Genomic DNA, 19,542 nt, shown 5'->3' with positions numbered 1-19,542 from the left:
AAACATGGGCCATTATTTAATTAAATACCTGATTTCAAGCATCTTTGTTGGTTATAATTGTGGCCTTTTTGACCAGGACTGCCAAGTTTGCTTTCTCTTTTCGAATCATTTGATGTGCAGTTTGTGACTTCTGCTAGTGAGCGCAATTTACACACTGTGTTTTGTGGGATACAAAAGTCACAGCAGAAAAATGACTCCAAATAAAAACTGAAGAGACCATGTGTTTTGAAGTGATCTTAATCAATAACACTGTGTTTACTTTGTCTTGGCCTCTGAGAAGTGAAATCTGGTCACTAAGAACATCTTATAAACACATCAAAGTCCACACAAGCATTTTTTAAAGCTTTTCAGTTTACCATAATCTCAGTAAACTCACTCCCTGGTAATTTTCACTAAAACCAGTCCTTATTAACTCACAAGTTCAGCTGAAAAAAATCTACTACTGCTCCTCTTAGTAGCAGCTACAATATGGCAATTAGTTTACCTTAGAATAGACATCAAAGGCTCAAAGGGTGACCCTGCCCTAGAAGAACAAAACCTTTTAAAAGCCTCATTCCACTCAGTTTATTAGTTTATAAGGTTTGCTAAAATCCAGTTTAATGATCATGTAGTTTCTTAGAAAGTCATGTGGTGCCATATTGTGTCAGGAACAGAAGAGTTAATTCTAAAACCTTTTGAACTTGCTGAGCTTTTCCGACCAGCTGATGCAGAACCACATTCTGAGATGGCAAATGCAACTGTTGGATGCAAAAGCCTCACCATGATTTTCTTTAGCTTCTTTCAGAAGAGACAAGTTCCCACACAACATATACTCTCCCCATACAATGAAAGATTCAATAATAGCAATATATTCAAGTCTATATGGTGTAGTTATATGGGAGAAGCAAAACAAGAAACTGAGAACCCTGAAAGCAAGAAGCCTGTAAGTCATAGTGGAAAAAGCAAAAGCATGAAAAAAACCCTTAAGATGAAACTCAATGAAGTAATAGGGCACACTGGATGAACCAATTCTCCTTTTAGCTACAGTCTTTATATCCTGAGCTGCTGACAGTTTCCTCCCCTGAGATGCTTATCATACAATTTTTTTTTTTATGACATATAACAAAGTGCTTTTAAAACCAGTCCAGCCCAGTGGCCAGGTAATAGCACTACATGTTACCAGGCGGGTGAGTGAGGAGCAGTTTCCAATAGTCTCATATAAATAATGCAGAAGAAATGGAAATGGAAGGGCTTCTTTCAGTGGGGGGGAACAGACATACATGAAAGGGAACAATAGTAACTGGTAATACAGGACAGAACCCTTCTTAACGTGTCTAGAATCAGATTTGAATGGCGAATGAGAAACAGGAGAGGAGAGGAAAAGAAGGGTCTGATTTAAACATTTAGCATAGATTTGCCCCACCTCTTTCCGTTACTGTCACGAAGCATGGCTTTTCCCAGCTCTCTTGTCTTCGTCTCCAGCTCCTGAACTTGCTCCAGCAAAGTTTTATGGTAGGTATGCTTGGCCCTGTACCACAAGGAAAAGACAAAAACGAAACAAAAACAGCTATGTGAACATTTGTTTTGCTACAAAGTCGCAATTTTACATCTCCGGGAGATCCTTCACTTGAAGGATTTAGGAAATAAGGCATGTTAGTTCAGGTTCACAATACCTGGGAAAAATACATAAGAAATGAGAAATCAAGAGGACTTGAAATGACTGGAAAGGCACTTCTCTTCCCAATGAAGTTCCAAACTGACAGTAACAAGACAGGCTGTGTCCTATTTTCTCAGCTTCAGGATTGAAAGACCAACCCATGTACCACACTCTGCAACCAAAATTCAGGGCAAAACGTCCCCTATAAACAGACTTGGCCTTTCCACCCCCAGTTTTACCTACTGCTCCAGTACTATTATACCTCAATTACACTGATATAGGGGAAAGAATTTAGTCCTTTTTGTCTTGACATGTACAAAGCAAGAATAAAAAAACATAGGGATTTTTCTTCAATGGGCAGTTTTTGATCAGCTTCCTCTTTTGTGTCACTTAAAGGAGGGTAAGTGTCCCATGAGAACATACTGATTTGCATGTGACTGCACAATAAGCCTGAAGACAAGGTGGGGCCAAGTCGGCTGAGGCGCTACTTGCTTCATGGCAATAAAGCAATATTCTTCAACTATGGAGATGGCAAAATTTCTTTATAAGTTTTATAATAATCTTACATGCAGACACTAAAATCTTTAACCAATGATATCAAACAATGTCAAACTCCCTCTAGGAGAAAAAGAATAATTGGTGTATGTGTAATTAAAATATAATGAAGATGCCTTTATTTTTAAAAAGTGTGATACATATAGCTCCTCCATTGGGAATATGAAACAAAGACCACAAAATCTTTGCTGATACTATTTAAGAAGACAGTATCAGCAAAGATTTTGTGGTCTGATACTAATAGTAGGACATCCAAGTCCTCTGGTCTCTGTGTTGCTGAATTAGGCCCCAAATGTCTAAAAACGAGAAGCTAAAATGAAAATTACTTTCAAAACATATCTGCTTTTATGAGAGAAAAAACCCAAACAACAAAAGATGAAGCACAGCAAAATCTGGAAGTAAAGATTATCAGGATGTACTTAGAAGGACATGCTGTTAAACCACCAAAGATATATGATTTGCAACACCAACATACTCCGCAGAAAGAAATGAGTAGCAAGGATATTTTTAAAATGCATAATGCTTCTACAATGTGAAACTACTAACAGCTGCACAGAAATTAATTACATTCAAGTTGCTATAACTAGTTAAGCTAATGATTAGACTCTGGTCTCCTCTTTGAGGATGGCAAAATATAGCTATTAAAGTGAGAAAGCTTTGAGGCTTTTAATTCTTATCTTTCCAGTTGACTTTACTATCATAGTCTTTATTTTAAATAAATATATTGAAATTTTGACCTTGAGCTCCTCTCTTACCTTTTAAAGAGGCCATACCTACTATTGCAAACTTGAAGACTGAGCTCTTTTGGAATTTTCAAATCCTTTATAACCAGTTTTCCCCATGGACAAGAACACATATGTACAAGTCATTCGAACTCTCCCAAGGATCCACGTTTATCTTGCTATACACCATAAGAGATGTTTCTCTTTTTCCTTAGAGTGGATACTGAATCTAAAACTTTAATAGAATGGATCCTGAGCAACAAGTCCGATTTGCACAGCACAGCTCAAGGAGGGGCAGCATTGATACAACACAATGTGGAAAAAATACTGCTGGTCTGAAGTTGGGGGTACTGAAGTGTTTTGTAAATAGTTTGAAATGATGAAACCGAAGGGCTCTGCTGGGACTGGGTATCACAAAGTAACAATAAACCCACAGGCAGTTGTTACACATTGAGTCACTTCTTCACTTGGAAGCAAAAGCATCCAAGGAAGGCTCAGTAATCAAGTACTAAAAATAAATACAAAAAGGGCCTCAGCTAACCTATCCACATGCTCCCTCAAAAAACCCCAAACCAACAAAATATGGTACTACAATTGCTCCTATCAAAGTGAACTGCAAATATTCCATGGACTGCTGGCAACAGGGGTTGATACTTCATGACTTTTTCACTCCAGCACAATATAAACAATATACACAGAAATGCAGGTAGGAGTCTTAGCTTTTAGCTTAGTATTTCATAAGTGGCCGTAGGTGCACAGTCTCTTGACAAATGATGAGATCTTGTGTTCAGTGTTACTGTTCAGCTGAAATTTGATGCATTATATGAAGACAAACTCACCTTTCCCTCACACATTGGAATATTAAGATCAGGGACCACAGGAATGGGCAACAGATTATCTTTGTATTTTGTGTGGCACTTCTCCTTTGAAGCCAGGGAAGTGCATCACTTTGCTACCCTAGGAGGAGATTTAGGGGGTTCAGGAGGCCAGAATCTGCCAGGAAGAAGCACAGCAACATTTATAAATGTTTCTCAGACATGACACTACCTCTACTGTGGCCCAGTTTCCTCACTACAATTTTATGAGTCTCGCACTCCAAGGACTGCAAGTATACGCAAGGATATGAAGAGCTCCTCATACACCTTCTCTTACTTACACTGCAGAGCTGGCAAGTGCAAAATGCTTCTTCCCCATGGAAAAAAAAAAAAAAAAGAGTACAAGAAAATTTTGGTAATGCTTGGAAGGTTCAGGAAATTTTTCACTGTAATGTAAATAGCGAGATACCAATTACGAATAAATTCTTGCCCTCTTGCCTGATTTTGCTGAAATACACTCTGCGTTTTATGATTTCCCACACAGCCCTGTGGGCTCAGCTATTTCGAGACTTCCTAGCACCAGTGACACGCATTCAAGTCACATGGGCCAATGTGAGGAAGCACTCACCTTGTAAAGCTCTGTTCATGTGAATGGCAGCACAACTAGGACTTTTATAATGTAAACCAAGGCACTGCACTCAGGGTAGTGGACCAAAGTTAATAGTGTGGTATTGCAACCAAGTATTAACAATCAGCTTCTCTCTCTTTTTAAAAATAGTTTTCCATGTTTCCTTGATTCATTTAAAAAGAAAAAAAAAGAGGAAGAAAGAAAATAAAGTCTAGAGTTGCAGAGAACATGGGAGGTGAGTGATGTGTTGAAAACTGCAGCCGGTGTAACAAAGGGAACACCTAAAACTAGTTCTTGCTTCCAGCATTAGAAGTTTTGATAGTGGATGTCACACAGCAGTTTCGAAACAAAAGATTTGTATATGTTTGAAACACTTTCCAACCAACCTTTTGCCATACAAAAACTTTCTACTGTGTTTATGGTTTTCTGGCAGTATTTTGAATTGCAAATAGGCATGTATCTTTTGGGTCACATGGATGCTCTTTTTGTGGACATATGCTTCATGTCCAAAAAAACCTGAAAGGGATAATTCTATGACCATGAGAAGTCAGAGTTGCTGGAATTTCATGGCCAAAACCATATTTTGCTGAATTACAGAGAGCAATGTGGTGTAACCACTGCTGTGGAAATATGCCGGCTGATTTCCAGAGGCCTTAGGCTCCAGTTTTACATGGCAAGCCTCTTGGAAAGGAAACAGACCTTTACTCTTTCCATATGGCAGTGCTGATAGCTGTGTCGTCTCATTTATCCTAGTTAAAATGTTAATGGTGTTAATTTTTCAGTGATGGGTTAGGGGGGGAGAAAAAGGAAGAAAAAAGTCCTGCTCAGAGAACAGATTTTTTGCTTAATGTTGATAGGAGCCTCCTGTTTAAAATCTGTTGGGAAAATATCCAGCATATCAATCACACACGTTTGTCTTGAGAGCTTCACAATCTCTGTACATTCTTGTCTGAACCACTGGAAGGATTATGTTGCTGAGATTTCTCCAAGAAATATTAAAGAACAGGCTGAGTCAGTAACAGAGTTTAAAATGACTAATAGCTGAGGATGAGCCTGCCATAGTCTGGCCTGTTTTACAATTCATGAGTCATTTTTGCCAAGAACTGATAAGAACAGAAGACAACTTCAGGACACAACTATCATTACAACATTAGAAAAACTAAAGCATAATCTTGGACATCTATTTATAAATTTGATCCCTGATGCTGCAAAGAGTTCATCTCCTATTTAGCTGTAATCACAAAAGTTCCGCTGACTTCTAAGCAGATCATTTTAAATAATACTTGACACAGGAGCATGGCCTGTTACACTAAATATATTTTAAGACCTTTTTTTTTTTACAGGACTTTAAAAAGCAGGTCACAGACACCAACAACTATCTACATTTAAACATTCTGGCTTCAGTTTTAGAATTTTATAGTAATTTCAATTGAATAAGTTTAGTGAGTACAACAAAAAGCCCTCTGTTATGCTGGACTATTAAATCACAGTTTGGGCTTGAAAAGAAATATTACAGTATGATACCTAGTTTTAATTTCAGTAATACCTCATGAAAATTAAGCCAAGGGAAAAAATAGGAAAGTGTTTAAGAAATATTTACTGATTGATAGATTTGCGTACTACCAATTTAATTTAGCTGTGCTACCAACCCCATATGAGTAGACCCCACATTTTTCAGGTCTATGCATATGCTTTGATTTCATTATATGCTTTGAAACGTGCCTCTGCTTGTGGAACTTTCTTCTTTTTGCCAGTGTTTTCTGCATTTTCTCTGTAAAGCAGATTTGTGGATGTCGTAGTGTTAGGTTTACAGATGGACTCGATGCTATTAAAGGTCTTTTTCAACTGAAATGATTCCATGACTCTAAGATTCTTCCTTTACTGACCAACAGGTCATTCCTCGAGTCAAGTGTTATGTGTTATGATGCTTTCACTTTGAGCCTTTGTGACAAGTGACAAGCTAACCTGTATTTCTTCTTCTCTCCAGTTAGGATCTGCATTTTTGCCCCAGAATGTACTGGGTCCTCCTTGCACAAGCTTAGTTGCAACACAGCTTTTCAAGGAAAATGATGAAATGTTTGGTGCTTAGGACACTTAAAAGTAACCTGAACAAAACACCAGAAATTCTAAATGAAAATGGCACTTCTGCATTGCAAATTGCAATGATAGAGAAGGTAAATTGCTTCCCTTTAAATCAAAGTGCTTGAAATTGCTTGTCTTTTGCAACGCTTTGAAACCACCGAGTTTTGAGGGAAGGGGATTATACAGGCTTGTAATTCCACAAGTTTGTCTCTCCTCTCTGGGCAGGGAGACTTCACTCAAAGTGCAGAGCATTATTGCTCTTCTCTCAGTTAAGTCTTGGAAGACCTGCTGCTGAAGGAGGACCTAAAAAGCAGCTGAGAAATAACTGAGAGCTTACTCAGTATGGATTAGAGTGGTACACTTTTACTTTCTACCTAAGTTTAGTCAGACCAAACAAATTATTTGCTCCCTTTTTAGGAACAGAAAGTGTCTGATGTCCAGTTTAAATTTGCCTTTGACTAAAGGACAGGCAACACAAAAACAATCATAAGGTGGCACACCTTCATTACTCAGACACGGCTTCCTCCTTCAGATTCAGGCCTAATTATTCATTCTCTCTCATTCCTGGGTGTATTGGCAGGTGAGAAATCACCTCCACCTTTTTTCCCTTCCAAAGGAGTACCACCATATTCCATTCACTGACAGACTTCAGAGATCTGTACAGGGCAATACTGGACTGGACAACGTGTGCATACAGGATAATCCCTCTAACACCAAGAGGACTGGTCTGGGACTTACGCTGTCCACGCCACATCTTTAACAAGGCACGCAGTGGGCACGAGAAACAAGCCAAACCAGAAGTATCCACATCTTAACACCATTCCAGCCTGTGAAGAAAACAAACAAATAAATCATGAGCATTTTCAAGCCATTACATGTTAAGTGGTTGTTCACAAGCAAAACCTCAGACAGTTACTGCATCCATGATCTGGGTGATATTGACATTTTGGGGCGGAAGGAAGCCTCATCAACTCTTAACAGAAGTTGGGCCTTTAATTAACAAACAGCAATGACATTTGTCACTGCAATGATTTCTTATGACCTCAAATTCCCTAGAAATTCCTGAAAAAAGTTTGAAAAGCATTTTGACCAAATCCTCCAATGATATTAAGTTGTGGATCCAAGCAGACACATTTTAAGTCATGGAGAAGAGAGTTGTATCTAACTGGCCCTTTTCACTCTCTTTTGTGCCTTTTGCTTACTCTGTTTTTACCCATGGTCCTGGATCTCTGAGCAGGATCAAACTGACATGAAAAAAAATACATTTCTCACTAAAATGTTTCAGTCATATTCCACTTAAATACAGCACTTCCTGTTCAAACTACTGCTGCCTGAAATTCAGGATGGGAAAGATTCACTCCTGTCTCACAAATGGCTTTTTTTACAAACAAAGAGCTCAAAGTTTATCTTTGCGTTTTTCTCATTGTTGTAATGCTTGAAAAGCTTGGTGGGATTTGAGAGGGAAGATATCTGGAAACCCTGCACATCCCAGCATACACACATAGTTATGGAACAAAATTGAAACACAGCACTATTTACAGAAATGCTACTTTAGATCATTAGAATCTTTTGGAGCTAAATTAATGGTGATTAAGGCCCAGGTTTCCTACATGGAAGACATGACAGAAACTCACCACTTCTTGCATGCAACACACACACTTCCTATCAGAATTATGAAGCTCTCCAGTACATTAGAAACAGAAAAGGATATTTTTGTTTCTGTAAGGACTTGAGTACAGCACACAGTTGTCTAGACAGATTTGCTCTCTTGCCACTTACGGACATTGCCCTATCTCTCCCAAAGCCTTCACTTCCCAATACTTTGTATGCCCCATACTCATATATCTACTCCCATGCAATGCTGCCAAAGGCAGGGAGTCCCATATCCATGGACACCAAACCATAGCAGCTGTGCCACCAGTGTAACGTGGGCTTGGCTGGCTCGGCTTTGCCTTGCTGCTGTGCAATGCCAGCCTGCAATGCTCAAGTGTCAGGGCGTTGCACAGACAAACACAAAGCTGAGTTGCAGAACATGGAACTACACAAAACATCTACTAGCCTTTGAAATGCACTGTGAGAAGACCAAATTCGTAATTATATCCTTTGTAAGACAAACATGACCAATCTCAACAGAAGACTTCTACCACTTACTACATTATAACTTTTTAAACTGACAAAAGCCATCACCTGTCCTTGCCAGGACATTCAGCAGTAGCATCCAGCATCTTCTGGTGTCAATCTCTGCTTAAAGTTGTTCACCTAGTAAGTCAGTCACATTTAGCAGCAACTTGCACTTGGATTTCCCAGTAGTGAGTATTTCCAAAAGCATTTTTCCCTTTTAAATGTTAAATCCTCCAAGCCGTTGCTGAACTGACAGATCAGTGGTAAATCTTGTACTGAAACCAAAAACAAGCTAGACTGTGCTAAAACATTTATGGACACCCACACAGACAGTAAGCAAACACATTCCAGTCCCAAAATCAGCACTCAGTTATTTGGGACCCCCCATGCCTGCAGTCACATGAGAATGCCAGAAGCATATAGGCAGTTTTGATCTACACTTATTTAAAGAAAAGGATGTGCGGAGAAAGAGGGAATTAATAATTTTATCGTTAGCCAAAAAGCTGAACTGTAATAACAGTGGCAAAACTTAATCAGATTTATCCTCATGCTATACTCTTTGGCTGTGACCCTGCAAGTGCTAGCAGTCACAGAACCACATTAGCATTTCCACTGACCATCCTTCCACTGTCCTTGCTAATAAAGGCTAAAAAAGGGCCATAGTATTCTATATGCATTTTCTGCTGTTTTTGCTTGAAATACCTTATGTTCCACTTCTTGATTTTCTAGTTGAAAGCAACTTGACACACTTTCAAAGTGAGAAACAATCTTTATATCTTTATTGATGATTTAGATGAGGGGATTGAGTCCATCAGCAGCAAATTTGCTGATGACACCAAGCTGGGAGGGAGTGTCGACCTGCTGGAAGGCAGGAGGGCTCTGCAGAGGGATCTGGATAGACTTGAGAGATGGGCTGATTCCAATGGGATGAAGTTCAATAAGGCCAAGTGCCAGGTCCTGCACTTTGGCCACAACAACCCCCTGCAGTGCTACAGGCTGGGCACAGAGTGGCTGGAGAGCAGCCAGGCAGAAAGGGACCTTGGGGTACTAATTGACAGGAAGCTCAACATGAGCCAACAGTGTGCCCAGGTGGCCAAGAAGGCCAGTAGGATCCTGTCCTGTATCAAAAATAGTGTGGCCAGCAGGACCAGGGAAGTGATCCTTCCCCTGTACTCTGCGTTGGTGAGGCCACACCTTGAGTACTGTGTTCAGTTTTGGGCCCCTCAGTTCAGAAAGGATATTGAGGGGCTGGAGCGAGTCCAGAGAAGAGCAACAAGGCTGGTGAAGGGACTGGAGCACAAGTCCTGTGGGGAGAGGCTGAGGGAGCTGGGGGTGTTTAGCCTGGAGAAGAGGAGGCTCAGAGGTGACCTCAGCACTGTCTAGAACTACCTGAAGGGAAGTTCTAGCCAGGTGGGGGCTGGTCTCTTCTCCCAGGCACTCAGCAATAGGACAAGGGGGCACGGGTTTAAGCTCTGCCAGGGGAAATTTAAGTTGGAGATCAGAAAAAAATTCTTTCCAGAGAGAGTAATCAGGCATTGGAATGGGCTGCCCAGAGAGGTGGTGGATTCACCATCCGTAGAGATTTTTAAACGCAGATTGGACGAGGCGCTGAGTGCCATGATCTGGTAAACGGACTGGAGTTGGACCAAGGGTTGGACTTGATGATCTCCGAGGTCTTTTCCAACCCAATCAATTCTATGATTCTATGATTCTAATCTGAGTATGTGTTCAATAGAAGCTTAAATACCATTATTGTTGTTATAGATGTTGACATCTCAATCAATGGCTATGAATTTGGACATGTCTTACGTCAAAAAAACCTCAAAGCCAATTACGTTTTCCCTGCAATTATGTAATTTTACTCAAGTATTATTTATTCTTTCAAAAACTTCACCATAACAGTGAAACTATTCATCTCACCTGAACCCTGTCAGATTCTCATTTTACTACTGGCAAGCCTTTTTACACACAATCTTCATCAAGATTCAACTCCATTCCTGAGCTCATCTGAAAGGTTTCTTTCCTGCTCCTCTCTAGTTTCCTCTTGGAGTTGTGACTGCAATGCTGCTTGACAGTGAATTGGTTTGTCTTGCATGAACAGCTCTGCCTCTGAGCACAGACACCCTCCTCTCTGGCACCATCTGTTCCCAGGATGGGGGCTCCTCAGCAGAGGATTTGCTGGAAATCACCAGCACATTCCGGGCACATTCACAGACAGCACTTTCAGGATAGTCTCGAGCTTGCAGGGTAGAGAGCTGGGCTATGAACAGAAGCTACAGTAAGAACACCTATATAACCCAACAAAGCTTTTCTCAGGCTTCCTAGCTGTTGCTGTGCTCCATTCCAATTGCTTATTCATGACAGCAGTGAAGACAATACTGCAATACACGTTCTGTGAAACAGGGTATTTCTATACTCAGTCCCAGAGAATAACACTCTGCAGCTATCAGTTATTCCCCTCGAGATAAGAGAAGCAGAGCTACCAAACAGGAACCATCACAAATTTTTTTTAAGGAAGATCACAGGAAGCAGGAGTGGAAATAGGTTGTTTTTTAAACAAATCCAGAATTTTGACCAGTTCTGTCATCACACAGGCCCCACTATATGCAACTATGTAATTTTTACTCTGTCTACTGATGTAAACATTAGAGACTATCCCATCCAAATCTGACTACGAGAGACCATTAATCACATGGCACCCTCCAAAAAACACTTGAGACTAATGCAAGTCTTCCTGCTGAGGACACTGCAACTTAAAATGCTGCCATCAGTAGACTGCCTTTCAAGCACTGATTAACTGGCCACAGACAAAGCACTCATTTTAGAGAATTGATAACATTTGTTAAAAAGAAAGAATGGGAACAAAAAAAGAAAGAAAGGAAAAAAGTTAGCTTCAGTTATTTCACAAGGAGGAGGAAATAATTTAGGTCGCAATACCTTTAATCTCTTGTAAACAGCTTTTGTAAGGGTGGATCGTTTCTTTTTTTTTCTTTTAAACAGAGTAAAAAAGTGATGATACAGGCCATTCACAATGATCAGGAAGACCGTCTTTGTACTTTTATTTTAGAAAGCCTAGGTTAAGGTGTGCTTTTTTTTGTTTATTGGGGTTTTTTACAGTTCTTTTTAGCTTATTTTAACTCAAGGACATTCTGTACACATCAAATAGCGAATAGATTGTTCTCAAACAAATCTTAAATTGCAATATGAATAAGTTTCAAACTCTTTTCTCCATTTTATTATTTTTCCTTAGTATGCAAATAAGCATCATTCCTGGTTGTACTGTTCCACCAATAGGTGGTGCCACTATTTTCAACAACTTCCAAGGAAAACAATGCCCCAAGTACCCAAGGGTGGGAAGTCAACATGCAGACTGTTTCGGTATTCTTATCACAGCATGGTTAGACAGCTGGGAGCCAGTACATAATTCAGACAAATCAAACAAGGATCTCAATCATCTTGTATCATTCTAAAAAAGTGAGACAAAATTTCAATTCCTACTTTGAATACCAAAAGTTTTTTATTACTTAATTTCCTCATATATATATAATTTTTGCATCTTAACTCAGATGAAAATGAACAGCAAAAGCTTAAGGTCATGATGGAAAGGGCTGGCTTTACAGCATGATAAAAAGTATTACTGGAAGCGTGCCTGGAGCCTGATCACAGCTCTCCATGAGACACAGGTAAGGATCCAATCGGCTGCTCTTTATGGTTTCATATTTCTTCAATGCCACCTTTATAAACTAGGGATTCAAGTCCAACCTGCAGTCAGGTGAGGGTGTATCATCACTTAGGTCCCCTGTGTATGTATGTCCAGACTTTGAGAAGGAAGATTTGGGTGTGCTCTTTCAGCCTGCACAGTGGATGTTTTAGGTGAGGCACAGCGTGCGCAGAACTGACCCCACTGTTTCAGTCCTGAGGTCCATCTGCCACGGCCGAGCGAGCTTGGACAGTGACAGTGAAGTCCTCGGGATTGTCACAGCACCCGGTACTAACTGGGGCTGACCTTGCTGAGCATCCGAGATGTGACGGGATGGGATGGCAGGGAGGCATTGAACTGCCAGGGGACGGTCCCACTGAGACTGGAACTCAAGGTCCCCTGTAGTTACATGTGGATGACAGCATGGCGCTGCCTTTGGCAGCTCTTGGGAAAGGAGTGTGGGAAAAGAGATGGCCATATGACTACTGTGAGGGATTCACATATGGTAACAGCACAAGGAAAATTCAATGCCATCACTGAGATACTATTGATCTACACTACAAAGACACTGAAGGATCCAGCTGATGAGAGACACACTGGAGCTGCAAGCACAGCTTTGGGAGCTTTGGCGCTGCCGCTTCATCTGCACTGCCTCGATACCCAGAGCAGAAAGCAGTGCACCCCCAGCCGCAGCTCACTACACCTCAAAGCAGCCAGCTGAGATGCACAAGGCAGACATCTCTGCCAGCACCTCTTCTCCATCAGTTCTATACCAGTGACTTGGTCTGAGCACACCACTTGAGAAAGGCTAAAGCTGGGGCAGGGTGCTCTGATCCCACGCCATGTTAGGCAAGTAACTTGGAAGCACATCTGTTATTTAGTCAATGGGGATGGTTTTCTTCAAAGTCTGCCTCAGCCTATTCATCTGAGGTGCTACTCCTGCAGCCTCAGTCACAGACACTTTCCCACTGGTGCTGCTAGCTGGAGCAAACAATCCCCTACATTTATCTTTAACTTCCCTTGCCTCACCTGAAGGCACAGTTTATGGACAAACACATTATTCTCCCAGAGAAGCTCAGGCTTTAGCACTGGGACACATCACAGCAAAGCTCTGGAAACTTCCAGATTCCTGGGAAAGATGGCCTTTCATTTGCTCTATAGATTCAATCGGGCTGATTCAGACACTGCTTTAAAGGTTTAGGAAATATTTCCAGTAGAAAGTAAAACACACCCTACCCCAATCTTGAAATTGTTGCACTTCTAGTGATGTGACAGCTTCAGACATCATTGCTGCAGGTTTCTTTTTTTTTTTTAATGCTTACATAGGCAAACTTGCACTCTAGTTTCAGTAGAAAGAGAGTCCATGCACGAAAAAAACTATCACAGATCATGAACTTTGCAAACTCCCCAGAAAATACATATTTATAGTCTGCAGACCATTCCCCACCCCTGTTTTCCTTTAAAAAACTGCACTGTGCATGATGTGCATGTTTTGGGTGCTCTTAAGCCTCAAAAATCCTCCAAGTGCTACAAATATCAGACTCATCTTAGAGATGATATACATTAAAACCTAAGTGCAGAGACATGACAGGGCTAGCTCATGGTCACACAACTTAATTGCAGAGCTGGGCAGATTGCCCAAGTCCCTCAATTAAATCACACTACCCAGAGATTCAACCTCTGGGAGCCCAAATATGAAATACAGTCAATATCCAAGAATGCAGTCTCAAGGATTTGCCCTGTGCACACTGGAACACAGTGTAGCCTCAACATGAGTTGGTGCTTAAGGACTTTTTCTTGCAACCTAACTGTAGCCAGCTTCAGGCTGGACAAATTTACTAGATTCAGGACTGAAAGGTGTGATCAACAGATTTACCAGCTCCCTCTTCAACAGGTGTCTAGGCTGGAAAAGTGCCTGAAGAATAACTCCTTTGGGTTAGTGGCAAAGTGGTAAAAAATGAGGCAGAACACCTTGATTTCCCCTCCTGCTTACACCACTGGGAGTCAGGAGTACCTCAGATGAAATCAGGGGAGCTCTGCCACTGAAAGGCTGGCTGGGTATTTCCATGTCTGAAATAAAGATGTGCAATGTTTTCCATAACGTAAGCGTTTTCATTCTAAAATGACTCAGATGAAAACAATGACCTCACTGGCTGGCTGGATTTAACAAAATGATACATTGGTCCAGTCTCAAACCTATTTCCTCCCTCTCCCAGTGTCTGCTCATACAGCCATAACCCCCTGAGAGCAGTAGGAGGAAGAAAGGAAAAAAAAGAAATCAGACACCTCACTCACAAATTTTACCCCTTTCCCTAATTTTGCCAGTCAAAGAAATATGGAAGCCTAGAGAGTCTCCACTGTCTGGCTTCCATGACATAGCTATCCAGCTTATCAGGGATTTTAATGTAGCACCTGGATATAAATGTAGGGAGGAACAACAGGAGCATTACTTTGAGCAAAAAGAAAAACACCAACACAATATCACAAAGGCATATATTAGGCATTCCTAGTAAAGCCCAAGGTATTTTGAGATACAGGTCTCAGGCAAGAAAGTTTTCATTAAAGAAGTTGGTGGTTATGATGGATAAACAAAGGCAAGAAAATACAAACTAAAGTACAGAAGACCTAGAAAAGTACAATGGTAATTCAAAAAAGACAAATCATTTAAGTTATTTCATGATCAGCAAATTCCAGGAATTAGCAATGCAAAACTACAAAACAATAAATTAGTATCTTCAAGGGCAAGAAAAAAATCCACCAAGACTCACTTGACACAGCCATGATTTTGGAAAGACTAGTCAGAGCTATAACACTACAGTAGCACACTGAAATCCTCAGATCTTCTACATCCTTTCATTTTCTTGTCAGGAATTCTTATTCCATAATGGAAAACCACAGCAAGTTAGCAACCTATTTTTATTTTCTTAATGGAATTTACAGAAATTAATATTTGATAGATAAATGAATATATCATCAGTCAAATGTGTCCCAAAGGATGTTAATAAGCTCTGCTTTGTGTTATCCAAGAACATATTCTACATATGCAGCCTTGCTTAAGGAGGAAATTACTATATCTCATTACCTAACTAGTATACAACAGTACCAATTAAACAAGGAGCCTGTCCCTGCTACTTTCCATTATTACTCTGATAGCAAAAAAAATTAAGAAAATTAATCAGATGGTACTTTAATTTGATTTTATGGTTCACTAATAATGTAAACTCTGACGCAATTTCAGGCAGCCCTGCTTTATAATTATTGGTTACAGTAAGCTCAACAAAAAAAATATAAATTGATGTTTCTTCAAAGGCATTTGGAGAAGACTTAGTTAAAAGTTAGTAGTAAAATCACACTCCATGTAAACGGGTAAGTGGATCCCTGAAATTTTATTGGAAAACACAGATCTCATTAACAAAAAAATTTTCTCCTTAAAATAGAGGAAACACCTCAGAAAACCTCTACTAAAATGGCATGAGACACTAATTATTCTTCCTGGTTAAAAAAAAATATATTTTATTAGTCTGAGCTCTCCCAACACAAAGTAAAATCATTGAATAAAAGTAATTCCTTCATTTACACATGTTCTTGTGGACTATGAACAACTTTGGAAAAAACCCCCAACCCCTGACACTGTTTATGTCAAGATTTATTTTTCCTCACCTGCGTAAGGTTCGATAGTACTCCGAATCATAAGATAGTTCGAGTTTTCTGACACATACCTAAGTGGACAGTTGTGCAACACAGTATAATCTTCTTCCATAGGAACTCACCCCTGTAGATGTGGGGGATCAGGCCCATGGGTAGCACTGCTGGTGGGCAGTGGCTGCCATGGTGCTGTAATTTCACCAGGCCAAGGTAAAACATGTATGAGTGTGCTTCCCAGGATGAAAGCAAAGTCACTCCTAGAGATGAACTTCTCCTCTTTCTTCCCCATCAAATTACACCAAAAAGGTATGAATAGAAAGAACAAAGCAAACACAAAACACTGACAATCCCAACAATGTAACAGCTTGTCTTGTTCCCTTCTTCATGCACTTTAGTATAAACTTCTGCTCTACATATAAAAAGAAATTTATACTTTACGTTATGGTTCTCCTCTTGAAGTGATGTTCAGCACATAACCACTCGAGTTTGCTACCTGTAACTTTCTGTGAAGGTTTTAAGAGTAACACTCTTGTACAGTAGCCCTTACTTAATAACTGCCTTCATCATGAAAGCTGCAGGGGGGGAAATTAAATTTTACAGAACCTACCTTTGAATTTAAAACTCCAAGAGATTAACTGTGTTCAGCATATGCCAGTATTCTTTATGCCAGTAAAGATATATTTATACAACTTGCCAAGTTACACCCACAAACAAGTCAGAACCTCCGAATTTCCTGGTTTTGCGTGTTGAAATCTTCCAACTGTGCTACTGTAACAGCACTGGCTTCCTCACATAAACCACGTTTGTTTCAAGATACTCCCTCCTCGACAATATTAGCAAAGCAGCATTCTTAAGTAAAAAGATGCTTGGCCATGAGAAGAAAGATCACTTTCAGGAACCCTGATCTTATTGTACCTCTGCCATGGCTTCAAGGTATGAATTTGGGCATATGTGCTAACCTCAGAAAATACAGAAGACAAAATCAATCTCCTTGGAGTGTTTGGAAAATAAGTTTTTTAAACAAACATATACTATATTAAAAATAGCTTTTTAATATTAGTGTCAAATAACACTTCCTCATTTCACATGATTGTTTTACTAACTTTAAAAAAAAAGTCTTTGAAATGCCCATTTTTCCTTTACTACTTGTTTTCCCACTGAGTGTATCTTTTGTGCTAAGCTTTTTTGTGCTTTCCTAGACCATCTTAAAAGAGTAGATTAAAAAACCTGAACAACCACATATAAAGATCTGGAATGGCCAGTGGCAACACTTCTATCAGTATTAGTTCAAATTAGATCCAGCATGGTGTTCCCAAATCTGGCATACAAATTGACTTTAGGAAACTGCTGCTCTTCAGAGTCCTGATGCAGCAATTTAGATGGGGTAGGCAGACATCTACTCTTGCAGGCAGCTTGTTGGGTGAGTACTGAGAATCCACACATTTGCTGCTTGCAGCAAATTACAGCATTAAAACCCATAAATGGCAAACACTGTTGTTGATGCTCTGTTTTTAACTTATTTCCTGATATGACCTGAGATCATATTTACCAGCATAACGCTATTCTCTGTGTCTGACATCCCGTAGATTCCATACTAGCTCAAGAATTTCAGAAAAGGGCTAACAATCATACAGCACAAATTAGATCTGGTAACTGCAAAGCTCAGAGAAGTAGATATTTTCCAAGTTTTCAAATTGGAGCATAGGTTTACAAATCAACAAGCAAGTTAAATTCTTACCAAAGTCAACAGCAGATGAAAGTAGAGGGACTGTAGAGGCAGTTCTGCATTCTGAAAAACTATGGCCTTTAAACTCAATTTTAGAGATCTTTATCTGTTCTTATTCTGTTATAGCAATGGTTGACTCATATCAGATAAGTCATTACTTCCCCACATTATATTTCTCCAGGAAGAATAATTTACTAGCTCAGTCACTACATATTCCCCTGGGATTTTATCTTCACTCAATGGTTAAATTCTTAAAGCATATTCTGAATGCAGCTAGCTCAAAGTTTTCCCTACTGTCATGCTGTCTCTCCTGGAGGCCCTAAAAGACTTAGGGTTATTTTAGCATGACTGCAGTTCAACTCAGAACAGTGGAGCCTTACCACAGAGATGTACTTTCTCCCGTAAAACCTTGCTGCTTTCCTTCATTTTCATTCCTAGAGAAATTTATGTCGTGGCTTGAGCACATATGACCTCTTCCACCACATCTCTGTGATCTGCATTACCATGTACAAAGTACATCTGCAATGACTCCCACCACACTCGCTTGCCAAAGCCTGGAGACGTCCCCCGCCCCCGCCCCCCCCCCCCCCCCACCTTTCACTGAAATCTTCATAACAGCATCACAATATAGTAATGATTTACATAAATTCTCTTTTCCACATCACAAATCACAGCTACAGATACCTGCTCTGAATCTACCAATAAAGGAATTGCAGCCACAGGTTAGTTTCCCAGCCCAGAGAGGTGCCTGACAAGCCTCACAGGAACATGGTGCAGTATTTGATGTTTGTAGGAGACACATAGTATTATGGTAGATCTTCAGCACTGCTCAGTCTTGGTCACCTTGTGCCAGCCCTGTGTTTCCACAGATGGTTGATTTCTGAACGTACAGCATGGCAAACACAAGAGCCAGCAACTTACCTAACAGCTGGACAGGTAATCTCACAGGAAACATCCTTTTTATCATAAAACACTGACAAGATGACAAATTGAGCCCAACAGCTAGTCCAAGGTGCAGAGGCTCCGTGGCCACCTGGCCACCTCCTGCCTCACCACCCTGCCCAGCAGGACAGACTGGGAAGCCCTTCCACCCACAGCATGCAAGACACAGCAACTTTAAGACACCTGTATTGCTGGCTTCTTTGCTGGGAACAACACTGTAGAAATACAATACCATTTGCTGCACTAACTTTATTTTTTGGCATTGATTTATGCTTTCCCTTTAATTAAAAGTTACCAGGAAAACACGTGGTTTTGATTCAGATATGCAAACCCACCGAGACCCATTTTGGGCAGCTCCTCAGCACTGGCCCAGCAGCCCTGTCTGCATCTCCACAATGAATGGCTTCCGCCAATACACAGCCCAAAAGCCTCCTCAGATCCTTCCCCCTAATCCCCAACATCTGCTCTGCATACAGGGCAGCAGGGACCCAACACAGCCTGCTGTCAGCGTGGCCACACATGAGTAAACACACCAGCCAGTCCCAGGCTGTGTGTGATTTCAGCCCAGAACTCTGGACACAGAGCACGGTTCTCATTTAAAGCACTCACAACGTTGAGGAAACACCTGTTAAGAAACTATCCAAAATAAATTTACCACGAGGCTTTTAAGGAAGAGAAAACCCATGATGGACAGCAGCAGTACAAGATCTGACAGCAGCAGAATTCAAAGCCCCATTGCAAACCCTGACCAATTAAATACACAAACAGCACCACTTTTCACTTCAGGGTAGCAGTTACTGTATAATTTCTCATCTTCCACTTAAAATAGATGCTTTTCACACTGGAAGACTGAAGTTTGACCTGTGCTGACCTAGTTTATTTTCTTCTGTGTGCAAGAATCCTACAATGCCACGTTTTGTGTAGTTCTAAAAGAAACACTCCCATACGGCTACTCTTCAAAATCATGTCA

The 19,542-nt window shown here is 40.5% G+C and overlaps 1 protein-coding gene across 3 annotated transcripts in view; it reads right to left on the bottom strand.

Moving 5' to 3' along the window:
• Window positions 1–19,542, bottom strand: part of ATP8A2 (ATPase phospholipid transporting 8A2) — a 330,508-nt gene that overhangs the window by 27,583 nt on the left and 283,383 nt on the right. For all 3 annotated transcript variants that reach the window (XM_071553667.1, XM_071553677.1, XM_071553685.1), the window contains 2 exons: window positions 7,177–7,265; window positions 1,403–1,507 (listed from right to left, as the gene is read on the bottom strand). In XM_071553667.1, the coding sequence (XP_071409768.1) occupies window positions 1,403–1,507; window positions 7,177–7,265 (194 nt within the window). The remainder of the gene's footprint in view (window positions 1–1,402; window positions 1,508–7,176; window positions 7,266–19,542) is intronic.

Source organism: Pithys albifrons, chromosome 1 (genome assembly GCF_047495875.1).
Source record: "Pithys albifrons albifrons isolate INPA30051 chromosome 1, PitAlb_v1, whole genome shotgun sequence".
Taxonomy (NCBI): Eukaryota; Metazoa; Chordata; class Aves; order Passeriformes; family Thamnophilidae; genus Pithys; species Pithys albifrons.
This window is presented reverse-complemented; position numbering and strand designations above follow the sequence as displayed.